The following is a 25,775-nucleotide window of genomic DNA, read 5'->3' as shown; positions in this document are numbered from 1 at the left end:
TGCCGCCTCTGCCTCGTGGGCTTCCAGTTTCCAAGACTCCACAGTGACGGCCTAAACTGAACCTACTGGAGACAACATGGTCTGGAGAGACCTATGTTTGGAGCCACAGCTGCCCTACTGGAAGCTGCATGGTCTTAGGCAAGTGAAATAACTTCTTCCATCTGAGTCTTTTAATCTGCAAAGCGGGGATGATACAATTTACAGCAATTAGACTACTTAAATCAGCACAGCTTGTACAAATGATGCTTTTAATTTTCCTTGACTGGCATAGAATCAGCCTGGACCACAGAACTCCAGTTCATGGCCCCAGCACTCTCTGGCAAGGCTGTTTGTGGATGGGGAGGGCCAGTGAGGTCCTTTTTGGCCCTTTTTTTGCTGTCCATCCACTGATCCATAACTCTCCCTTCTGACACATTATCTCTTTAGAAGAATTGTTGACATCTTCAGGCAAATGGTGGCCCTACCTAAGTGTCCATCAGTAATGATCGCCTGGTCACAAGCAACAAAACCAGATTGTGCTTAATTTTTTAAAAAGAAGAATTTGGCCCTGGCGTGGTGGCTCACGCCTGTAATCCCAGCACTTTGGGAGGCCGAGGCGGGTGGATCACGAGGTCAAGAGATCGAGACCATCCTGGCTAACATGGTGAAACCCTGTCTCTACTAAAAATACAAAAAATTAGCTGGGCGTGGTGGTGGGCGCCTGTAGTCCCAGCTACTCGGGAGGCTGAGGCAGGAGAATGGCGTGAACCCGGGAGGTGGAGCTTGCAGTGAGCCAAGATCGTGCCACTGCACTCCAGTCTGGGAGACACAGTGAGACTCCCTCTCAAAAAAAAAAAAAAAAAAAAAAGAGTGAGATTGCTCCCAAGCCTTCAGGATCAGCAACTACCAGACAGTCTTTTGGAGGTGTCTTTCCAGGGAAAGTGAGCTCCAAAATATCTCAGCCCTTTTGATCAGGACTCCAGTCCCAGGAAGAGGACTTGGTTGGTCTGGCTTGGTTCATATGGCCAAGGATGAGGTACCACCTGGCTAACAGTCCCCCGAATGAGGGTCCCTCCAATGGAAGAAGAGGTGGTTCTGCAAAATGAATTTGGCATTGTTACCTAAAGGAGAAGGAATGGATAAAGTGAGTAAGTTCTCCTTCTTTGCAAGTTAGGCCTGGAAATCATCTCCTTAGAAACCACAGATGGAATGCCCTTAGTGGGTGAAAGGTTGGGGCCACCAACTCTGAGAATCTCGGATCATTTATATTTTGTCACCATTTAAATTTGTACAAGTCCAATCACATGGATGGTCTTCTCTGCAACAACTGGTCAGCTTAAAAAACTGAACCATTCTAAATGACAGGTGGCTGTCTTAGTCCGTTTGGGATGCTAAAACAGAGCACCACAGATTGAGTGGCTTATAAACAACAGAAAGTTATTTCTCACAGTTCTGGGGGCTGGGAAGTCCAAGATCAAGGTGCCAGGAGATTCAGTGTCTGGGGACGGCCTGCTTTCTGGTTCCTAGGCAGCTGTCCTCTCTTTGTGTCCTCACATGAAGGCTGAGGGATCTCTCTGGAGCCTCATAACCTAATCACGTCCCAAAGACCCCACCCCTCAATACTATCACGTGGGGGCTGGGGTTTCAGTATATGAATTTTGTGGGTATACAAACATTGTTGCAGTGGTCTTGTTCTAATTTTTAGAAATCTTTATCTAAAATATTAAGAATAAGGTAGGGATAAAGTGAAATTTTAGAACAAACAGAAGAATTATAGTCATTTTCGTGTCGACAAATGTCACACGTGAGAGTCATTACTGCTGCCCACCAATGTTGCTGGTTTGCCTTGTTCTTGTCATGAAGTTAAGGACATTCATGTGACTTGCTGTGATCAATGAAATGAGTAGAAGTAATATATCATTGCCAGGCAGTTTTAAAAGCCAGTGTGTCATGTGTCACCCTTTCTTTCCCTGTATTATAAAGCCCAGCGATGTTCTGATGCTGCTGCTCCATCAGCCTGGTCCTGACTGAGGATGATATGGAAGAGTTTCCAGATGACCAGAAATGAATGTGTAGTGTGGACAAGAAATAAATCTTATGTAAAGCCCCTGAGATTTGGGGGATAGTTGTTGCAGCATAAGCTAGCCTATGCTGACTGATATACCAGCATTCATACCCTTGCACCAATGGGACTCATTGTTGGGTCTAGAAGATAAACCTTGCTGAAAATCTATAGCTATATATCACCTTTCTTTCTTTTCTTTTCTTTCTTTCTTTCTTTCTTTCTTTCTTTCTTTCTTTCTTTTTTCTTTCTTTCTTTCTTTCTTTCTTTCTTTTTCTTTCTTTCTTTCATCTTTCTTCTTTCTCTTTCTTCTTTTGTTCTTTGATTTTCTTTAGCTTTCTTTTTCTTTTTCTTTCTATCATCTATCTATCCACCTATCTACCTATATCATCTATTTATCATCTATCAATCACCTATCTATCTCTATGTAATTGGTGACTGCAAACGGGCAGAAAAGTCATAAAATCTTGAGACTATGTATAGCACAAAACAACTGCCTGAGTTAAAGAATTTTGCATTGAGAGCAATCTGAGTGCTTCTACAAACACAACTGTATAATTACCCTTCTGTAATATAACCCACAAAACTCCAAACATACCCCAAAGCCTCTTCATCTAATCAACCTGAAGAAGATGTCCTTTATCAGATGGAGTCCCTGTCTTTGTGTTAGAAATGACCCTGTAGGCCAGGCGTAGTGGCTCAAGCCTGTAATCCCAGCACTTTGGGAGGCTGAGACGGGCAGATCATGAGGTCAGGAGATCGAGACCATCCTGGCGAACACGGTGAAACCCCGTCTCTACTAAAAAAATACAAAAAACTAGCCGGGCGAGGTGGCAGGCGCCTGTAATCCCAGCTACTCGGGAGGCTGAGGCAGGAGAATGGCGTAAACCCAGGAGGCGGAGCTTGCAGTGAGCTGAGATCCGGCCAGTGCACTCCAACCTGGGTGACAGAGCGAGACTCCGGCTCAAAAAAAAAAAAAAAAAAAAAAAACACACACACACAAAACAAAAAAAAGAAATGACCCTGTATCAGTCAGGTTCCCTGCAGGAGACAAGTAATATACACTCATTACTACATTTGAAATGGGTTTATTCAAATGACTACCTATAAACATTCCCCTTGGGGGAAGTGCAGTACCCCAAGGTTAGACAAGCAGGGTGTCATTACCACCCCTAAGCCTGAAGTGGCAAGTGGGAGGAGGGACTTCCAGGGCCCCCAACGGGGAGTGGGGGCTCACCTACTGGGAGCCATAACCTTCAGTCTCGGGTGTCAGATACAGTCCTCAGACGCATGTCCAGATAGAGGAGGGTGGCGAGGGGAGCTGAGGGGCAAATGGAAGATGTCTACCACATCTGGATGGTTTTGGCAGCAGACATCTTCACAATCAGGTTGTCAGATTTTCAGCTTGTTTTGGTGTAAGAAAGGGAATAAATTTGAAAACCATCTTTAGCTTTGCTGGTGACTTTCTGGGTCCATTAGTGAACTCTGTTCTGGAGCTAGGCAGTTGGGTACTCACCAGACAGTGGAAGGCTGTAGAGAAGGGCCCCCTTTTAGTACTCTCTCCCAAGCTCTTGTGATATTGGAGAAAATTATCACTGAAAGAACCTATCTGGTCTGAATTAGCAATACAAACCCAAGACACATCAATAAATCCACATTCTTTAATGAAACCATCCTTTCTAGGTAGAGACATATGTTAGGTCCTCTCCACTTTCTCTTTGAAACTGACATCATTTCATGAAATGTAAAATTACACAAAATAAAAAATACCCATATGTTTACATATAATACTTTAAACAGTTTTCCTTTTTAAAAAGAAAACTTTTAGGCATTTGGGATTGATGTTCAGAAGTTCAGTCTACAAAAGAAACTTTAAAAACATCTGCTAAAGCCCAAGGAACATTCACTCACAAATGGAACGCTAACAATATCAATCTGGAAGTTATCAAAGGGACCCAATCAACAGGACAACTCACTGTGAATTTGCTAGTTAGCAGGATTTTACGAATTATTTCAATCAGCTGAGCAATTCGTGAGTGATATGAAACTTTACAGCAGGGGTGTCCAATCTTTTGGCTTCCCTGGGCCACACTGGAAGAAGAATTATCTTGGGCCATGCATAAAATAGACTAACACTAACGATAGCTGATGAGAAAAAAAGTCACAATAAGAATCTCACAATGTTTCTAAAAAAGTTTACAAATTTGTGTCAGGCCACATTCAAAGCTGTCCTGGGCCATGGGTTGGACAAGCTTGCTTTAGAGAGAAATTGTAAAATAGAAGTAGAGGGGAAACTTCACCTTACAGGTAAATGCCTCTAAATATTTACCTTAGAGGAAAATAGAGGAAATAGTGGATCAATGAACAGCCTCTCTTTCTCTGAAGAAATTCCACTGGCTAAAGTTAATTCCAGACTTTTTCCTGCCCTGCAATCCAGGCTTAGGTTTTGCTAGACCAGATTACACCAGAACTGAGCCAGGCTAAAAACCCAGACCCCGAATCCTTCATTAGCCTGTTGTCCTAAGACAATTCTCTGAACTAAAACTATTTTTGCAACTCAGTGTCATCCCAAAGCTTGGTACCCAATTAAAGCACAAAGCAGGCTGCAGCGGTATCTTCTGCCTCTACTGTTTGCTTCTGGGGATGCTCGCAGGCAGGTCACTGAGCAATTGGAAGCACCAAGACAGAGGCCTGGGTCCTTCTGCTGAATGGACTCTGTCTAGTGAAGCCAGCCTCGAGTTTCTTTGCAAGAACCCGTGTCATGCCCCAAGTCCCCACAAGTGTGGGCTTCCAGAGGAGCGGCCCAGCTAGCCCCAGCTGAATCAGAGCTTGTCTTTTCTGCGGATACGTCACACAGAAGGCCTAAATAAAGGTTTTTCATAAGAGTCCCATTGTTGCAAATTGGCCATATGGTGACAATTGTTGAAGCTGTGTGTTTTTGAAAATGTTCATACTAAGGAGATAAAAAGAAGTATCATTGTTTCACCGTCCTGCTGAGCAGCACCAACTCTGTTTCTGACTCCCTCCCACTTTTCTATGAAATTTGTTAATCTTGCTTAGACTTCTAAAGGTTAAAACTGCAGAATTTTTATTTTCTTGGAGAAAGAACCTTAACAGCCATCTTAGGTATCCCAGTTCCAGTTTCAACTCTCATAGACAAGATGAGACCACATAAAACCTCAGAAAATACAAAAATCAGAGAAATGGAATCTACCCTAACAGGCAGGTGGGATTGGAGCCATGAGGTCAGCTGCTCCATTTGCTGTATCAAAGCGCACGTGGGGCAGGGTCTGCCACATGCACAATATGAGCGTGTAGGCGGAGCCTCAGTCCAGTGCCGAGAAAGGCGAAAACAGAGTTTGGTGAAAGGAGAGGCAGGAAATGGAGAGCCAATCCCGCAGGGCCCACAGTAAAGTGAGGACCAGGGATTGGCATTTTCCACACTGCATTGATTAAGGCTTTGACAGCTGATCTTTTACATACATACATATATACAGACATATATTATTAATAAGAATACTTTAATTTTTTTCTATTTTAAGGAAAAAATATTCCCATGCATTTCTCTGACCTTTCCTTGTATTATTCTAGTTTTTGCTCCCAGCAATCACTTTAATGAGACACAGTCCTCTAGTGCCATATTCTGATCTGTAAAAAATATAACCTTTCACCTTTTTACAAATACTTTGTCTAAAACGATGCTGATTCATCCCAAAGGAATTCTGGCGCATGGGAGCTCTTCTCTTGGCTCTAACCAAAATCACTCGTGTGCCGCCCTGCGTTCAACACCAACCAAACAGGACTTACAGTTATGTAAACATTATTTAAAAATTATTCCAACATAAATACTCTTTTAAAGCTAACATACCACAGCTTTTAGCTCATAATGCCCATAGATGCCTTAATGAAATGCCATTCAAAACTACCTCACTGTTTAAATTATACCTTGAGGTGCTAAAATTATGTAAACATCATCCTCTACGCTTCTCTAGAACAAGTGCCAAGTTTTGTGAATTCTGATTGCAAGTTGGTGATTGAATATTAGTTAATCAGAACAAAGTTACCAAAGCATTCTTTAACCTGATTGGCTACAGGAAGCTAGTCACTGATTGACTTGTTCCACAAGGCGATGATTCTTACATAACTTATAATTAACCAGTCCTCAACAGTGTTCACCCCACAAGGGACCTGAATTGGTCCCTCATAAGATGTCTTTGCACATTTTGCAAATGCAGTTTGAATTGGATGTCAAGGAGTCCAGGTGTGCTACGGCAAGTGCCTCCAAAGCTAAAAGAAGAAATGTTCTTCGAAGCCCGTGGAATTCCAAGCACAGGTGTAGTCTTCTCAAAGTCAATGAATGAAAAAATTTCAGGACGAGCCACAATATTGTCTTCTCAGCAGACGGGACTCTCGCCAGCAAATGTTCTGCTGTATTCATAATGGATGCCTTAGCCCCCAATGCAATTAGGGAGTGGGGAAAACCAAAGGGACAAGGAGTGTGAATGACTGAGAAATGGCTTCGTGGTCTCCTAACTTCATGACAATGATGTTCATACTCGAAACTTTCTCTGTGCACACTGCTTACTGTGATGCCTTTTTTAGTCCTGACATCCATCCGTATTTTCAGGTTTCTTGGTTGACGTGTCCCTGGCAGAGAGAAAGAAAATGATTCCAGCCAAAGCTGTGAGCCATATGTTAGTCACAGCCAAGCTTTCATCCCTTATGCCCAACATAGACAGAAGACAGGCCAGCACCTTTGCAACCAAGTCCAGATTAGAGGAACGGCCAACCCCAAGGCTGGCCTTTTGCCACATAGGAGGAAGGGACAAGGAGAATGGGTATGAACAAACATAGCTTGAATGGTCAGTGACTTCAGTCCTAATCTTTAACAGTTCATAAGTGATAACATTGCAGACAGAATCAAAAGAACATTTTCTCTCCACCTTGTTGGCCAAGCTTACATGACTTTCATTCAAATATATACCTCCAAGACTGGATTCTGAGTTTTTGTTTGAGAAAAATACTGCACACTGTTTTAGGGCAGATTTTTCAAGGTGCTATTGTTGTAAAAACAAAAACAAAACATTCTCAGTTTCTGTCTTTCAAGAACATCAGCACTATTTCTTCATGTGCAGGGCATCTTGGAACTTGGTGCTGGTGTATCGGGCATGAAAGCCTTTCTTGCTGATGGTGTCATCTGTGTGGAATCGAATCATCAGGGAATCTCCCGCGGAGTAGATTTCTTCTAATGGCTGAGGAAAGGAGAAAGGGAAAGGAGAAGGACTTTAGCTGTGATTGGAGTTGAAAATTAGGAGGACGGGAGAGGATCTTATGCAAGGACACAGGATGTGTCCCTGGTACCAGAGACTCTGAAGAGCATCCAAACAAGCTTCTTTCCAAAAGAAAACATTGCAAATTCTGCTCCAGAGAGCTTTGCAGGCTCTGCTCTTCCAAAGATGATGCTAGGTGCATAGCTCATATAGAATCTATTATTTATTAAGTACGCAGGTGGGTCAGGTGCTGCGCTAGGCACTTCCAGATCTTATGTAAACTTTACAGCAACCTTGTAAGGCAGGTACTATCCCCATTTTTCACTTCAAGAAACTGAGACTCAAGTTCTCCCAGGTAGGCGGGACCCAAGCTCCGGCCCTTCTGATTGTAAAGGATGCACCATGCATCACCGAACTCCAGGGTCATCATTGTGATGTGTCTCCCAGGAGACCTGAAACAAAGACCATTGTTCAGGCCTCTGTCCCTTCCAAGGACAAAAACTGGGATGGAGCCACCACATTTGTCAGAAAGGTTTTGCCAGGTGGTCTGTGAATGGGAGCCACATTCCAAGGCTGTTGCCTGCGAGGTTCTAGTGGAGCCAAAGTGAGCTTCCCCCACGGTTAACCGCTCAGGACTCTCCAAGAGGTTCCTTTCCACAGACCCCACAGTTGGAAAGACTTTATCAAAGGCAGTGCATTGGCTAAGTGCCACTTTGTCATTCTTTCTTTTCTAGAGGGTGAAAGAAGATGAAGGGAATTATTCAAAAAATATAAATGACAATTTGAATTTCTGTTCAGCACAGGAGCACTAGTGACTCCAAAATGATGTGATTTAAGTCCAGCCAATAGCAAAGAAGCTTGAGCGACCAGGCCTGGAGGCAACAGAAAGGAGGGGGCTGGTGCCCAGTATGGGGAGTGTCCAGTGTGGTGCAGCCAGGGGAGTGACTGGGACACTGTACTGGCCAGTGCACAAACTCCCACCAAGCACCAACTATATGCCAAGCCCTATGTCGGGTGCTGGAGAAACAGCAAACACAACAGGCCCACTGAAAAAGTGAACAATGAGAACACTGATGATGACCTTGAGTACAACTATTGTTGTGTATAGTGAGTGACTTGTAACTTTCATAGGCATTTGGTTTTGCTTGAGGAGAGAAATGTGAATATAAGAAATATATAAAAGCATAATTAAATATTTTTAAAGCCTGGGGGCCAAATAAAAATGGAGGAGAACGGCTGTGAGTGGTGGCTCACACCTGTCGTCCCAGCACTTTGGGAGGCCAAGGCAGGTGGATCACTTGAGGTCAGGAGTGCAAGACCAGCCTGACCAACATGGTGAAACCCTGTCTCTACTGAAAATACAAAAATTAGGTGGGCGTGGTGGCACATGCCTGTAATCCCAGCCGCTTGGGAGGCTGAGGCAGGAGAATTGCATGAACTCAGGAGGCAAAGGTTGCAGAGAGCCGAAATCCAACCTGGGCGACAGAGCAAGACTCCGTCTCGGGGGAAAAAAAAAGTGGGGGGAGAGGGAAAGACTTTGCAAAAATAGGGGGAAAGTCCCAAAAGGAAAAGTGCTCTTCCATGGCTGCCTCAGTAAGGGGCCTTCAAGGACTGGTCCCTTGGCTGCCTCCCAGCCTCCTGACATTTCTCCCGCTTCCCACTCCACTTCAGCAAAACGTGCCTACTCGCCGTTGCTCCTAAGTGGAGGAGGTGGCCAGGACTGAAACCCAGGTGTGTCTCACTCCACAACTCATGCTGTGATTCATCACACTCTGCCCCGGCCCCAGCGTCTCCGGGACTTACCCCGGAGCCACAGAAGCGGCCGAGCCTGGGCGCTGAGCTGTCGTAGCCGTCGTAGGCTTCCATGTAGTCGTAGCCGCAGTCGGCCTCCTCCTCAACCTCAAAGCTCTGGAAAGTCAGCTCCACGCCGTAGCCGTCCTCTGCCACGATCACCCAGTCGCAGTGGGCCTGGCTCGGGTAGTTGTTGTCCCCAAACTGGGCATGGGAATAGAGCTCTTTGGTCTGCACTTCAGCCTTCAGCCTGCCCCCGCACTCTGGAGCAGAGAGAAGTGAGATGTCCCCTCAGCACAAGACACCCTCGTGCCTCCCGCCTGCGTCTGCTCAGTTTTCTCTACAGAGCCTGGTGCGTGCCTGGCAGGAGAGGCCAGGTAGTCTTGTCACCCCATCTGATGGAGGAGTACACAGAGGCCCCTGACTCCCAGGTCAGGGCTCCCTCGGGGGTGCAAAGTGGCCCTTACAAGCCAAGGTCGCCTGTTCCCAGCTTGAGAATACGTGAGCATGCCATTGAAAAGAGCTGGCTGCTTTTTGCTTTTTCCAGTTATAGAGACATGGAGCCAATGGATGGTTCGCTCACTGGTCGCTGGGATGTGGGTGGACCTATTTGCCACTTTATTCCCTGGAAGAGTTGGATGCATCTGAGAAGAGCTCACGCTCGCTCCACGGACTGACTGTAATTTGTCATTTCTACCAACAGAGGGCGATAAAAGCACATCAGAACCGCGGGTAAGCGCTCAACCCTGGAAACTTCAGACCCTACATGACTGGTTCTTGCAACTGAGGGCATTGACCATAGGCCAACTTTGAGGTCCCCGTAGGTGTCACAGGTGAGCTGCCCCTCAGGTTCTGGGCTTGTATTCTGTAGCCTTTGTTTCTGGGTTTTTTATTATACAAGGACAGTAACTCTTGTTGGCCCTGGTCCTATATACAGTACCTTGTGTCTTGGACACTTAAGCCCACATAAAGTAAAATGGATATTGGCCGGGTGCGGTGGCTCACGCCTGTAATCCCAGCATTTTGGAAGGCTGAGACGGGTGGATCACTTGAGGTCAGGAGTTTGCGACCTGCCTGGCCAACATGGTGAAACCCTGTCTTTACTAAAAATACAACATTAGCAGGGTGTGGTCGTGGGCGCCTGTAATCCCACCTACTCGGGAGGCTGAGGCAGGAGAATCACTTGAACCTGGGAGGCGGAGCTTGCAACGAACTGAGATTGTGCCACTGCACTCCAGCCTGGGCCACAGAGCAAAACTCCATCTCAAAAAAAAAAAAAAAAGTAAATAAATAAATTAAATAGATAGACAAGATTGGTCTAGATTAGCAAGCACCAGAAATTCTGGAGGCAAATTCTTGCACAGCCCCTCCCCTTTGTGCTCCATGCCCCCAAGGGGCCCAGGCAAACACTGTTGTAGATTCTGGGCCACCTGGCTCCTAACACTCCTAGGCCCCCCTGGAGCTCCACGCCCCGCCTGGCCCAGTCCTGTCTGACTGCCCATTCTGAGTCCTGTGTTGGCTCTGGCTTAGAATGTCTTACAGGTCTAACCCGTTTTGGGGAAATTTCAAATTCCTGAGAGCTGGGTGGTCATGAAATGAGCACAGAGCAGGGCGGGACACCCCCCCCCCCATCCTGCCGGACGCCCCCTCCCTCCCCACCTGCCTGGGCCCCGGGAGGTGGACCCCTGGCCTGCATCGGTGACCCCCGTGCCCTCTGCTGCAGGTTCAGCCATGGGAGCACCAGCAGATCAGATGGAGGGAGGAGAGAGAGGCCAGGGTATTTAGTCCCCTGATTGCCACAGCTGTTCTTCCACTTAGGTCACAGCTGCAGCCACAGGGTCTCTGCATGCAGCCCTCTCTGTCGCCAGCTTCCAGGAGCTGCTGCCTCCTCTCATCCTCTGGGTCTGGGATTGCAGTTCCTTGCTCTGGTGGCTTTACTGTCCTACAGTGTCCCATACCCTCTCACCCCTTTGTAACCTGTCCCTTTATTAACTTCTCCTCAAATAATGACTCTGAATGTGCCCCCATTTCCTGCTAGGACCCTGAAGCACCTCTATTCTTCCTAGTCTCTATCTGCAGGGACAAGAGGGCTTTTAAACTTCCCTGGGGGAAGCTAGAACTAGAAGCTAGAACTCCTCAGGGAGTTTGACAGGGTTCCACAAACCATGCAGTGTTTTCTGCTGCACAAGGGGAGGCCGAACTGCCTCAGGATGCTGGTTGCCATTTTTTTGACCTAATTTATATTTTCTGGTACTGAAAAAAAACTGGGGGTAGGAGCTGTTAAAAGGATCACAGGGTCGCATGATCATGAGCTCAGACTCAGCATTACAGAAGCAGAGTGGGCTTCGGGTGGCCACCGGCTCTGACAAAGGACACAATTGTACATCAGGATCAAAGGGTCAGATTTGCTTCCGTGGGCACTAGTCCCAGGTGGTAACATTTTAATGGCTAAAGAGCAGAGCCAAATTTCCTATTGACATTCTTCTACTTAACGAAGTAGATAATATAAGTTATAAGCACATACATTTCCCACCAAAGCACCTAATACAGCTGTTTACATTTTGAGTGGAAGAAAAAATCATGGGGAACAGAAACATTTTTCACTTTCCAGAACTGGTCCTTACAGGGATAAAAGTCTGCTTTCACCACTCAGTTACCCAACTTCTGGACTTCATACACCAGCAAAATACCCGGGCTGGAGTGCAGTGGCATGATCAGAGCTCACTGCAGCTTTGAACTCCTGAGCTCCAGCAATTCTCCTGCTTCAGCCTCCGGGGTAGCTGGGACCACCACGCTTCACTGTATTTCCTAGTTTTTATTTTGTAGAGATTGCAGTGGGGGGCGGGGGTCTCACCATCTTGCCCTGGCAGGTCTTGAACTCCTGGGCTCAAGCAATCCTCCCCACTCAGCCTCCCAAAGTTCTAGGATTATAGGTGTGAGCCACCGTGCCTGGCCAAAATATATTTTTAAAAAGACAGGAAGAAAGGAAGGAAAGAAGGAGGGAGGAAAAAATGGGGCACTAACAAAAGGTTGTCCATTTCAAATTGTGTCAATTAAGGGCACTGAAAGAAAACAGCCATTTTCCTATGGCTGCTGAGGCTTCATTTTATTTTTTTATTTTTTAAGAGACAGAGTCTCACTCTATCACCCAGGCTGGAGTGCAATGGCACAATCTTGGCTCACTGCAATCTCTGCCTCCAGGGTTCAAGCAATTCTCCTGCCTCAACCTCCTGAGTAGCTGGAATTATAGGCACCCACCACCACGCCCAGTTAATTTTGCATTTTTAGTAGAGACGGGATTTCACCATGTTGCCCAGGCTGGTCTCGAACTCCTGACCTCAGGTGATCCACTTGCCTCAGCCTCCCAAAGTGCTGGGATTACAGGCATGAGCCAGCGTGCCTAGCCTGATGCTTCATTTTAATAGGACATTTTATCACGTACCTTCCTCCCCTAGCCCTCCCCCGGTCAGAATAAAAGGCAGTCCTTGTCCTGCCTTCACCATATCTCTGTCTCCTGTCCAAGTGCTCATCAGCCGGAAGCCAGTGTCCCACCCCAGGTACCTGTGCTGTGCACTGCCTGGAAGCCTTTCCTCTGCACTGAGGCATCCGAATAAAACCTGAGAAACATACTGCTGCCCGAAGCCACCATGGGGTCTGGTTTCTTGCTGCCGCAGAAACGGCCCAGGATGGGGGCCAGGCTGTCAGGCCCGTCGTACATTTCCAGGTGATCATAGGCACATTCCTGGTGCTGCTCGATCTCAAATTCATTGAAGGTCTGGGGACAGAAGAGCAGAAAGTAAGGCAAGGGCCTGACATTCAGCCGGCGGCGGGGGGGGGCCTCCTCTCCAGTTCCAGGAGAGGAAGGGGTGAGGCAGTGTGGGGAGACTTCCAGTTGGCTGTGCAGGGGGTGTGTGGCCATGATGATGCTTGGGGACATCTGTAGAGAGGGTCTCAACCTCTGCCTTGCTTTTGGTCCAGCAGGCGGCCCTATGAGGTAGTTACATGAGCTATTGCTACAGTGACCACACTGCAGATGAGAGAGCAGGGGTTCAGAGAGTTTAAATGCTTTACATTTTGACAGCTATTAAGCGACAGAGCCAGGCTTTCCACAGCCCAAATCTGTCTTCCTTCCATCCCATCACACACCTTCTCTCTCACTTAGGGCCAAGAGCCAGCAAGGGCTGAGGGCCCACTCTCTGTGTTGGCAACTGTTCTAAATGCTTTACAAGTATCACCTCATTCAATCTTTACAACCCTGTGATGTGTCTAATCCCCACTTTACAGATGAGGAAAATGAGGCTCAGAGCTGCCAGATGAGTTGTCCAAGGTCTCACACTGGTAGAACTGGGCCATGATCTGGCACTCTGGCCTCAGAGACCCTGCTGTTGACCTGTGCACTCCACTGCATGATCCTTCAGTACAAATGACACTGGTGAGGTTGTATGAGGTGCACGCTGCTCCGTGCAGCACCCTCATGGTGGCTGACACTCACTGAGTCTTTATTCCATGCCAAGCATTTGTGGGCATTTTCTCACTTACTTCTGGTGATGCTGGGAAGGAAGAGCTATTATTATTTCCAACATGCAGAAGGGGAAAATGAGTCTTAGAGAAGCTGGCTGACCTGCCCAAGCTCACGCAGCTGGAGACAGGTGAAGCTGAACTTGACCCCAGCTAGCCTTCTCCAACCCCCACTGCTACCAATCACCAGGTTATGCTGCCTCATTTGACCCTGTTCCCCCTAAGGACTGTCCCCTAACGCTGGCCAGGGGCGCCCCACCATTCCAGCCTGCTTTTCAGACCGGAATGCAGGCTCCTCAGGTGCTGGGTAGGTGGTCGACTGATGGCAGCCCCAGCGTCAAGGGAGATGGGATAAGGTGAGTGGGAACGGTGTTAGATGAAGACCTGGACCAAACGACAGAGCAGGGACACAGGACATTAGCTGGGGCGGGGCGGGGCGGGGGGGCGGTGCTCAATTCATCTCTGGCCTGGCAGCACAGAGATGGAGATTGGGAGGGGGAAACAGGACCAGCACTGCAATGCAGGCTTTCAGAAGAATGACTCCCACACACTAACGCACGTGGGCAAAGCTCTCCCGCCTGTGAGATAGGGGGCGCTGGGGCAAAGGTGGTGGGTAGAGACACTGGACAGGGGAGCAGTGGCACCAGGACGGCCATGCAGTGGAAGGGAGCCTTAAGCTCAGCAGGCAGGGAGCTCCCAGGAGGTCCATGGGGCGCCCTGTCGCCATCCCCATGCAGCGAACACCACCAGCTTCCTTGAGAAGTATTCAACTCACATTCTACAGTAGCGAAAAGAGCTCAGTCAATATATCCACCATCCGTTTCCCGAGGAAATGCCTTTTGGAAACTACCAAGTGTGTGTATGAGCCTCGGGCAAACGCTTCCCGTTGTGCGTTTGCGCGCTCCCAACGCCAGAGAGCGTCTCCCCCGCGGTCCTCGGGGCTCTATGTTGCCATTGCGAACATTTCCCAGCAGATGGCGGTCTTGGAGAAGCAGTGCCTTTCCCTAAGGCGCTCTCCAGTTGATCCTCACCCAGATTCAAGGCTGACCCGTGACAGCCGCTCTTAGCAGAGCAGCAGTTTCCCCACGGGCGGCCCAGCATGTGAGCTGTCCGCTGGGAGCACCCTGTGGTCAGAGGCCCTGTCTTCAGCCCTTGACGCCCTGGGGGCCCATTCGCCTCTTCTGCTCCTCACTCATGGCTCTCACCAATAAACATCCTGCAAGTCCCTGTGCCATAGTCCATTGATCATGGACTTCTCCCTCTCTGTTCTCCTCCATTCTCCCTGAGTTATTCGTCCACAGTTCATAGGGTCAATCCTACTTACCTCTACAGTCAGAAAAACCCATTTTAAAAATGTCCATCTGCCTGAAGTACAATACATTCTCCAGCTGGCAAAGGGTTTCTTTATTCTCCAAAATGCGGGAGTCCCTGGGGGTTGAGAAATGAGACTCCTAGGAGATTCAACTCCCCTTTGAAATAACTGTGCAAACCACACATCATATATATGAAAAAGACTTTAAATAAAGGCTTGGGGAAAAAATTTTAATTCAAGAGGGAATTTGCATAAAGAACTTAGTCTCCTATTACTAATGGAAAAAAAATTAAGTTGTAGAAAAATACGAATAGGATTTTATTAGAGGAATTTGAGTAACAAAAACATATATATTTCCCTGTGCACTGACAGTCATGATTGTCCACAGAAAATTTCTGGAAGGATCCATAAGAATGTGTTCAGAGTGGTCATTTCTAGAGTGGAAATGGGGGCTCTGGGGTCTTTTGATTTCTATTTCCAACCTCCTGTACTGATTTATCTTGTTTTTAATCGTGAGACTATATTGTCTTGTAAAATAATTAAAACTGGAAACAAGTGAATCTCAAACAGCACTGCAGATGTGGGTGGTGGATGCCGCCTCCTGCTGGTCCCACTGTGCCCAGGAGTGATCTATAGAGCTTTTGTGTGTTGTTTCTTTTAATCTGCACAACAGCCTGATGAAGTAAGCTTCATTAGTATCCATGTTTTGCAGATAATGAAACTGAGATCTGGAAATGTTGAGTAACCTCCCCCCAGTTACAGAGCTAGGAAGTGGCAGAGCAGAGATTCAAACCGCACATCTGCCTGATACCCAAGTCCATGTTCTCAATAAACTACAAAAATGACTCACGAGTTTCACCCTGTGGCCTGCAGTCGAAGAGATGTTCCAGGTACACTCCCTCCGGCTGGGGTATTTGTCAGGCCAGTTGGGGCTCGCCAGGGTCCCCTCTGCACTGCTGATCTTGTGTGCACAGCCAGCTGGGGGTGGCGGGGGGACACATACAGAGAGAGAAGTCATTCACTGTGGGCAGCACGAGAAGGATTCTAGAGGGTTCTCCTCCCTTCTCTCCTAATTGTCTCAAGGTCTTTATCAAATGTGGGGGTGGGGTGTCCTGAATCAGGTGTATCCTGGCTCAGGGATGTGTTGGTTTACTTGCACTGGCTTTTCTGCCTTCCTGGCTGTGGCTCGGGGGCGAGGCTATCTTTCTATTCCTATCCACATTGCAGTTATCCCTGCAAATATGTTAAAAGCACTGGCAGTGGGGTCGGGTGGACCTTGACCCATCTTGGTTCCGCCATCTGTGGGACTTGGGGCTCTTATGTAAGCTTCGGTGTCCTTATTTGTAAAAGGGTGCCACCCTAGTCGGGGTGATATGTGATCAAATGAGATAATGCATGGGAAAGGCTTAGGGCGTGCTCAGTGCATCTTGGCTAACAGAGGTCTGCTTCATCATTGCACCATCCATCCATAAGCTTCTTTTAGTTTTTCTAAGTGGTTTTATTTGGAGTCTACCAAGTGTGTCCTGGTTACAGTGCTATTTGCCAAGAGTGATCCCACAACTCATTCGATGCCTGGCATCTTGGCCAATAACTGGCAGTTTCTCTTCTTCTGTGTTGGGCACTGTGGACAGCATTTTCCATGCATCATCTCCTTGAGTCCTTCTCACCTCCCAAATAAGAAAATAGGTTTGGAGAGGGACAGTGCTTTGCTGATAGGGGGCGGAGCTGGGACTCAAATTGGGCCTGGCTGGCTTTAAGGCCAGTGCTACCACTGCTTAGAAAGCACGGCGGACTGTATCACAAACACAGAGGCTCCACGCTGAAGAAGCTGGACAGGCAGGTGAGGAGGGCCGGTGGGGAGGAAGGGGAGGAGGCAGCTTTGAAGACGGTCCAAAGAGATTTGTCTCTGCTCAGTGCTACATCTGCTCTGCAGCCACACAGAGAACAGGCGCCCAAAGGGAGAGTGGCTCGGCTCCTGAGACATGTGCTCAGCTCCTGGGATATTTGTTCTGACACCCTCTGCCCTTGGGGTCAACCCACACAAACGCACCCACTATTCAGGGGTGGGAACTTGGGAGAGTTGACCTCCCTCCTGTCCTCTCCCACACTGCAGGAGGCAAGCCTGGCCCTAGCCCGGGCCCGCCTCACAGGGGCTTGACTGTTCCTTCCCTGTTCGGTTCTTTCACCAGCCTCCCACCCAGCCCCTCCACCACCTGTGACCATGCCCTAGGGCTGGGCTTGGAGGGTGGCCGCCTCCTCCTGAAGACATGTCAGCGCCTCCTGTAACATTCTAGGCAGATCCTGACCAGACTCTGCGGCACCCAGCCAAATCTCCTAACTCCAGACTGTTTATTCCAGAGATCGGGCTGTGTGTCTTCCACATCTTCCTCCATCCTTGACTTCCTTTGCAGGGCTTCATGGCTGGGGCCAAGGCCTGGAAGCCTGTGTGTTTGTCATAAATGTTCAAACTCCCTTCACTGGGCAGGGTAAGAACAGAAGGAAGGCTTTTTCCAGAATGACTGGACAGTAAAAGCCACCTGGTCCTGAAGAATTTCCTACAGTGAATGGAGAACAGAGCAAAGCTTTTCAAATCCTATTTTCCTATGGGACCTGCATATGGTAATTAATATATGACAAAGACATAAATGGCTTATCTTTATTGATGTTTGAGGGCATAATATGTGTCAGAGAGTCTGAAATACTTTGTTTTAATCCTCACAAAAGCTTTAAGAAGGAGGTTATGTTTAGACCCTTTTAACCAAAGAAAAAACTGAGGCTCAGATAGATTAAATAGCTTGCCCAAGGTCACACAGCTAGGGAACGGCAGAGCCAGGATTTAGACCTAGGTATTCAGATTCCAGAGCATGCAGGCTTAATCATTTGTAAAAATAACTCAGCCTACAGCACCTGAGGCCCCCAGGTGCTCCCTGAAGGAGTGAGATGCCCTGGGGAAAACTTCTCTCCCACAAGGACAGCAGTGGCTGGGCCTCAGCTCCGAAAGTGGAAGAGCTCCTCACCCCAGCCCCTCATTCATGCACATGCTCACAGGGGTTTGGGGTGTGGCGAAGGTCAGCCCACCCCCCAACAACCGGAGGTCCAGCCTCACCCTCTTTGCAGTCATGCCCGTTCTCGTGGAGCCGGTAGCCGTTTCTGCACCTGCACAGGTAGCTCCCGAAGGTGTTGACGCACTCGTGCTGACACCCGCCATTGTCTTTGGCACACTCGTCCTTGTCTGGGGAGATCAATGAACTCTTCTAAGAGGAAACACCAACTTGTGAACGTCCCTCAGGGCTCAGAATCCCACTTAAAAACAGCCTCCTCCAAGAAGCTTCTCTGATTGCTCCCTTCCCCTCTGACTGTCCCCTCACTGGGGGAGTGACGCGGGAACATCTTCACCTCAGATTTCTTGCATATCTACTTGTTTCATTTTCCAAGCACTTGGCCCTGGTATGTGTTGGATTCTCCAAGTACTTTTTCTATCTTCTCTGGCCCTGCTCCCTGCTCAAAACAAGGAGCTCCCTGAAGGACAGGCTAGTATTAATCACAGTAGTAACAATAATGACAGTAATTCCTACTTACTGAATGTTTACTATGGAACAGGCACAGCCCCAAGCACTCTATGCATTATCTAAGTTAATTCTCATCCAACCTTAGGAGGGAGCTCTCTATCCACCAGTCTTTACAAGTAAGGAAACTGGCCGGGCATGGTGGCTCACGCCTGTAATCCCAGCACTTTGGGAGGCCGAGGTGGGTAGATCACCTGAAGTCGGGAGTTCAAGACCAGCCTGGCCAACATGGAGAAACCCTGTCTCTACTAAAAATACAAAAATTAGCCGGGCGTGGTGGCGCATGCCTGTAATCCCAGCTACTTGGGAGGCTGAAGTAGGAAAATTGCTTGACCCTGGGAGCCGGAGGGTGCAGTGAGCCGAGATCGCGCCAGTGCACTCCAGCCTGGGCAACAAGAGCAAAACTCCATCTCAAAAACAAAACAAAACAAAACAAAAACAAGTAAGGAAACTGACTCTGAGAATGGCTAATGTGACCAAGGTCACTCAGTGAGCAAGCATCCTCTGTGGCTGACCCCGAGGCCTGGGCTCAAGTGCCGTGACTCCACACCGCCCTCTGCACATGGAGGAGCTGAGTGTTGGGGACACATGGCAGAGGGCCAGCCCTACCCCACCACTTCCAGCTCTGGTGGCCACAGGCAGTTCCTGCCCTCTGTGCCTCAGTTGCCTCGCCTGTAAAATGGAGACAGTAATGGTAGCCTCACTTCACAGGTTGTTGGGAGGGGTGAATTAATTAGAGCAGCACTCGGCCCACAGTGTTAGCTGCGTAATTATTATGTGAGAACTCAAGTGCTGGCCCTTGTTAAACTTGTGGTCCTTGTATGCAGCCCTATCCTAACCCAGCTTGTTCCTACATTTACCGAAGATCAGCCTCCCTCCCCTGTTTCCTTGCCATCACCGGAATGACTTTAGGGGTCAGCCCTGTCTTCCTCCACTCTCTACACCCTCTTGTTCACCATGGTTAATGTCTCCGTGAACACTGTATTTCACCTGCTTATGTCATCAGGACAAGTAAGAGCCCTTGTAAGACCCTTTAAGAATGTAGAAGAGAGGTCCGGTGCCGTGGCTCACGCCTATAATCCCAGCACTTTGGGAGGCCGAGGCGGACAGATCACCTGAGGTCCGGAGTTCAAGACCAGCCTGACCGTGGAGAAACCCCGTCTCTACTAAAAATAGAAAATTAGCTGGGCGTGGTGGCACATTCCTGTAATCCCAGCTACTCAGGAGGCTGAGGCAGGAGAATCGCTTGAAGCCAGGAGGCGGAGGTTGCAGTGAGCTGAGATCGCGCCATTGCACTCCAGCCTGGGCAACAAGAGCAACACTCTGTCTAAAAAAAAAAAAAAGAATGCAGAAGAGATGAAGTTGCCGAACACCCAGCACTGACCCACCTCTCTCCCTTCCTTCTTCTGAGTCCTTCTGCAGATGACTCACAGGTCCTCACTCCTGCTCTGACCCTCTCCCCTGTGCTCTGGTGTCCTATTGCAAACATGGAGCTGCCCTGCCTGTGATGCTCTGCTACATCCTCCGCTGAGGTGGCTCCTGCCCGCCCTGCTGCCCTGGTCCTCCAGCCGCCTGGCCCTCCCAGCTCCACACTGCCTGGCATGGCTTGGTCAGATGACAAGTTTAGGCTTCCCCTGCTCAGGAACCTGCAAACAGTCCCCTTCCTGTTTCATCAGGTCCCTACTCTTTAGCCCAGCGTTTAGGGTCCTTCATTACCTGGCCTTCCCCAGCTTGGCCGATCTCATGCCCTTGGCTTCCCAGCATGGGTCAGGGCTCTATGCAGGCCCATCTCATCTCTGTCTCTGTGCTCTGTTGAGACCTTAACCTGTGCTCACACTGCTTCCCCTACTGGGGACCCTGTACTTTCTCTCTAATCATCCTATCTCCACCTCCATGTCTTCCATCCCTTAAAACTTGGCTTAGACCACCCCAAATCCTGCAAAAAGGCTTCACCCACTGCTCCAGGCAGCCATGGGCTTCTCTTCTTCAAACATTAGCCCTTGTTGCACCGGCCCACCCCACAGTGCTCCAGGCTGGGACTCAGCAGGGTGTGTATCCCTGGCCTCCCTAGCTGGCATGTAAGCTTGTCCAGGGTTGGGGGCACTTCCCTGGAAACAGCTCTGAGCCTAGTAGTGTACTGTGCCCAGAGCAGACACTCAAAACAAAAAACGTGACTTGCTCAATGAGAGGCTGCCAAAAACACCCATGGAGACGGAACTCTGGGTATCTATAAAATCAACAAATAATTTGGTCGTTTCTATGCCAAGCATTAAGACTATAAAGATAACCAAAATACAGTTCCTGCTTGTAAACAGTTCACACTCTAATATGACGTGACATGCAGGACCTGCTATACAATTTACAAGCCTCAGCACAAGATTTGAACTTTGTTTAAACACTATTATGAGTTTCTTTTTTTTGAGATGGAGTCTTGCTCTGTTGCCCAGGCTGGAGTGCAGTGGCACAATCTCGGCTCATTGCAGCCTCTGCCTCCCTGGTTCAAGCGATTCTCCTGCCTCAGCCCCCTGAGTAGCTGGGACTACAGGCGCCCACCACAACGCCCAGCTAATTTTTTTTATTTTTAGTAGAGACAGGGTTTCACCATGTTGGGCAGGATGGTCTCGATCTCTTGACCTCGTGATCCACCCGCCTCGGCCTCCCAAAGTGCTGGAATTACAGGAGTGAGCCACCGCTCCTGGCCATGAGTTTCAAGATGATGACAACAGAACCTTAAACCAGTGTGGGCCCTTCTGAGAACAGGCTCTGTGCTATTGCACAGGCCACAGACCCATGGAGCTGGCCCTGGTGACAAGAGCCCTAATGGAAGGGAAGGAGAGAGTGCTGTGGGAACACTGGTAAACGAACAATCAATATGCTAAGAGGGTGCTACGGCTTGAGTGGGTCCCCCAAAGTTCATGTGTTGTAAACTTAATCCCCAATGCAACAGTGTTGAGAGATGAGGCCCTTACATGTGATTAGGTCATGAGAGCTCATTATTGCAGCAGTGGGGTCCTGATAGAGGATGAGTTTGACCCCCTTGCTGCTCTTTCTCACCCATGTGGTGCCTTTCACCCTGTTATGACACAGCAAGAAGGCATTTGTCAGACAGATGTTCCCCCTTGATTTTGGACTTCCCGGCCTCCAGACTCATGAACAAAATACATTTCTGTTCACTATAAATTACCCAGTTTGTGGTATTCTGTGATAGCAGCACAAAATGGACTAAGATAGAGGAATAAGACGAAGCCAGAGAATGTTACAGAAAGTGGCATTGTGGGTCTTCAGGTTGAAGTAGGAGTTTCCTAAGTAGGGAAGGAAGAAGGATATTCCAGAGAGAGGGAAGGCCACAGGCAGGAGGTATGAAGAGAGAATGGGATGGGGGTTTAGGAGTAGAGGGTGATGGCATGGGGGAACAGTGGGGGGTTTATTCGTGATCACAGCACAGGGCACCTACAGAGGGAAGGTAGCTGGTAGGACAGGTGGGCCAAGGCAGTGTCCAGCATCAGATGCTGCACTAAGGAGAATGGGCTTTTTCTACAGCTGCTGTACTGGCCCTGAGGGTTCATGGCCTTCAGTTTGAGAAGTAGGGTCCAATGTGCTGCTGTAGTGGGTTTAGTACTGTCTTCCCAAAATTTCTGTTCATGTGCAATATGGTTTTGCTGTGTCCCCACCCAAATCTCATCTTGAATTGTAGCTCCCATACCTCCCACGTGTTGTGGGAGGAACCCAGTGGAAGAGAATTGAATCATGGAGGCGGTTTCCCCCATACTGTTCTTGTGGTAGTGAATAAGTCTCACAAGATCTGATGATTTTTTAAGGGGTTTCCCCTTTCACTTGGCTCTCATTCTCTATTGTCTGCAGCTATGTAAGACATACCTTTGCCTTCCACCATGATTGTGAGGCCTCCCCAGCCATGTGGAACTATGAGTCCATTAAACCTCTTTTTCTTTTTTTTTTTTTTGCTCCAAGATGGAGTCTTGTTCTGTAGCCCAGGCTGGAGTGCCGTGGTGCGATCACGGCTCACTGCAACCTCTGTCTCCTGGGTTCAAGCGATTCTCCTGCCTCAGCCTCCCAAGTAGCTGGGATTACATGCACACACCACCACCCCCGGCTAATTTTTTTTTTTTTTTTTTTTTTTTGTATTTTTAGTAGAGACGGGGTTTCAACATGTTGGCCAGGCTGGTCTAGAACTCCTGACATCATGATCTACCTGCCCAGGCCTCCCAAAGTGTTCGGATTACAGGCGTGAGCCACCACGCCCAGCCTAAACCTCTTTTTCTTTGTCAATTACCCAGTCTCAGGTATGTTGTGAAAACAGACTAATACGATGTGGAACCTTAGAATGTGATCTTACTTGGAAGTAGGGTTTCTGCAGAAGTATTAGTTAAGAATCTTGAGATGAAATCATCTTGGATTTAGGATCAACCCTAAATCCAATGACTGGAATCCTTCTAGGAAAAGGAGGGGACACAGAGACCCAGAGAAGAAGGAAGGGCATGTGAAGATGGAGACAGAGATCAGGATGATGCAGCTACAAGGCAAGGAACGCCGAGGACTGCTGGGAGCCACCACAGACTAGGAAGAGGCAGGGAGGAATTCTGCCCTAGAATCTTCCGAGGCAGCATGGCCCTGCGAACACCTAGATTTTGGAATTCTGGCCCCCAGAACTGCAAGAATAAGATTCTGTTGTGTTAAGCCAACCAGTTTGTGGTAATTTGTTATGGCAGCCCTAAGAAACTAACACAGCCACCAACAGATATATTTTAAAAGCCCTGGATCCAGGCACGCCCCCTCCAAGGCAGCCATACCTGGAGGGCTACAGGAGCAGGCAGAGAGAGAGAGGAGGGAGCCAGGGACCCCAGAGCCTGGAGTCTGCAAAGCCGCCTCACCTGCATTGCATCAGCCTGACCTCCGAACCCACGTACCTGAGAAGAAGTGGGCCCTGAAGCCGCGCTTGGAGACAGTGTTGTCGGACTTGAACTCCACACGCATGTTGTTGCTCTGCGAGGTGATGACCTCGGGTGTCTCAGAGCCACAGAACTTGCCGTGCAGCTTGGCGTCAGGGGACAGGCCGCTGCGCACCTCCACAAAGTCGTACTTACAGACCTGCAAGGGAGTATGATGGGGAGCTGCCCAGAGTCCCTGTCCCCCCCCCAGACCCCCAGCACACTGCTGCACCTGCTTCCTGAGCACCTCACCCTGTCATGTGGGGGGCCCCTTGACTCTTGCTATGCTGGTTATTTGAATGAGCTCCAGAGGGCACAGGGGGACCCCTGGCTTTCCCACTGAGGCTCTGTGGGGGCGCCACCGCCTGGCACGAGAGCACAGGGCTCCCAAACCTGCATCCCCATAACTGTAGCCTTGCTTTAATTTATTGTATACATTAGGCTTCCACACGAAATTTTACTTGAAGAAAGGGTCCCACTGCTAGAAGGAGAAGAAAAAGAAGAAGAGCTAGGGAGAAGCAAGAGGAAGAGGAGGAGGAAAAAGCTGCAAACCACCGACAGAATCTGACTCCCTTTTCAGGCAGGGAAACAAGCTCAGAGGGGGAAAGACATTTGTCTGAAGTCACACAGCTCAGCAGTGGTGGAGCTAGGACTAGAATTCATGTTCCCTGCTATAGCAATGATTTTTCTCAAAAAGAACTTCACTGCTAAGGGGTCTTATCAATTGCTTTCAAGGATTATTTTTTTCTGCACAATATTCACTTTGGGGTGACACCCTCATGGGCACCATGGCCTCCATGCATTGGGGTCATCAGCATTGAGGTCTCCTTCCAGTACCCCAAAGGCCTGACTCTCAGGTGAGAGCTACACCAGTACTATTCTCGAGGTGAGACCCCCAGCTCAGCTGGGGTGGGGAGGGGGGTCTCAGGAATGGCTTGTGTGCCCCAGGGTGTCCCTCCAGCCTAAAGTGCAGATGTAAGCATGCGTGACTAGCACTCCAGCTGTAGGGCACTGCCTGGACCTCAACTGACTTGATCATCCATGATCATTGCCCGAAAGAGGAAACAGGCTGTCTGTAGCGTCCTTGTCCCTAGCTGATCCTCACCCCCTTTATTCACCTCAGCTGCACACCAGCTCCCCAGATTCACAGCCCAGTCCTGACACCTCCCACCCCAATACCTGCCTCCTCCACTCTTGTCCTGATTCTCCTTGGATGTATCAGCGACAAGAGGGCCGCAGGTGCTCTATCTGCAGAGGGCATGTGGCTGAAACTGCTGGAGAAAACCTTCCCCCAGATTCTGCTAGTGCAGGCCCTATGACTGTCCAAAGCTCCAGTTCCCACACGAGCCATCTCCCTGCCCTCCCAGCCCCTCACTGGTTTCCAGCTCCAAGTCACCCCTCAATACACTCCCCAATCAATTAGAGCACAGAGACATACGTCATTGCCTTCCAGTTCAAACACTTCAAACTGAAGGGAGATCCGGTACTGAGCGGGGGCCACCACCTGCCAGACACAGTTTTTGTTTGTGGGATACTCCTTCGGCCACCCAGGGCTGGTGATGGTTCCATTCAGCTTGGTAATGAAACCGCCACAGGCCACTGCACGGGGGAAACAGAAACAGGATTTCATTTAGCTTTGGCTCCAAGTGACTGTGATTTCCCACCAGGAGCAATAGAGCCCTGCTGTTCTGTAATAATAATTTTTAAATGTTAGACAATTTGAACTGATTAATTCAGCGTCCTTTGTTCAAAACTATGGTTTCAACTGAATATTTGAAAGAAAAAAATTGGGGATAAATCTTTACTGCTTTTAAAAACAATGAATGCATTTGTGCTTTCCTTTCACCCAGTGACAGAGCTGGGGGCTCCCTATGGCTTGGGCCAAAGGAGAATTAGAAATGTTTGCAGCAAGCTACTCACCATACCAAGCTTGCATGAACAAGCAGATTCATGCATGTGGACAAGGAAGACGAAACACAAGCCAGGTAGAAATAGGATGGATGAAAAGTGCTATTGGTTGAGTCACTGGAGTGCTCACGGTTTTTCTTTGCTTTTGTTTCCTACTTTAATAATCATGTCAATTTCACACAATCATAGAAGAAAATAAAGCATGGCCTCGATTTCAGTCTTTAGGGCAGGGTATATGTAATTTGGGCAGTTTTTTGACATTTGTGACAGCTGTCAGGCTGTTTCTCCTTCTGGGAGGTAGGTGGGTCTTCCACCATGTCTGCCCATTGTCCATCGTTCCTACACAGCCAGCCAGTTGCCCCATCTCTGCCCCCGTTCCCGAAAGACTTGTCCCATATCCCCTCTCATTCCAGCTTGGCAGGT

The 25,775-nt window shown here is 48.6% G+C and overlaps 1 protein-coding gene across 1 annotated transcript in view; it reads right to left on the bottom strand.

Moving 5' to 3' along the window:
• Positions 1 to 5,576: 5,576 nt before the first annotated feature.
• Positions 5,577 to 25,775, bottom strand: part of TLL2 (tolloid like 2) — a 148,646-nt gene continuing 128,447 nt past the window's right edge. The window contains exons 15-21 of the mRNA XM_010389582.2: positions 24,883 to 25,043; positions 23,424 to 23,604; positions 18,039 to 18,164; positions 15,783 to 15,910; positions 12,664 to 12,877; positions 9,115 to 9,365; positions 5,577 to 7,293 (exon numbers count right to left, since the gene is read on the bottom strand). Coding sequence (XP_010387884.2) covers positions 7,159 to 7,293; positions 9,115 to 9,365; positions 12,664 to 12,877; positions 15,783 to 15,910; positions 18,039 to 18,164; positions 23,424 to 23,604; positions 24,883 to 25,043 — 1,196 coding nt within the window. The 3' untranslated portion in view covers positions 5,577 to 7,158. The remainder of the gene's footprint in view (positions 7,294 to 9,114; positions 9,366 to 12,663; positions 12,878 to 15,782; positions 15,911 to 18,038; positions 18,165 to 23,423; positions 23,605 to 24,882; positions 25,044 to 25,775) is intronic.

The sequence above is a fragment of the Rhinopithecus roxellana genome, chromosome 11, assembly GCF_007565055.1.
Source record: "Rhinopithecus roxellana isolate Shanxi Qingling chromosome 11, ASM756505v1, whole genome shotgun sequence".
NCBI lineage: Eukaryota > Metazoa > Chordata > Mammalia > Primates > Cercopithecidae > Rhinopithecus > Rhinopithecus roxellana.
Note: the sequence above shows the minus strand (reverse complement) of the source record. Positions and strands in the feature narration are given on the sequence as shown.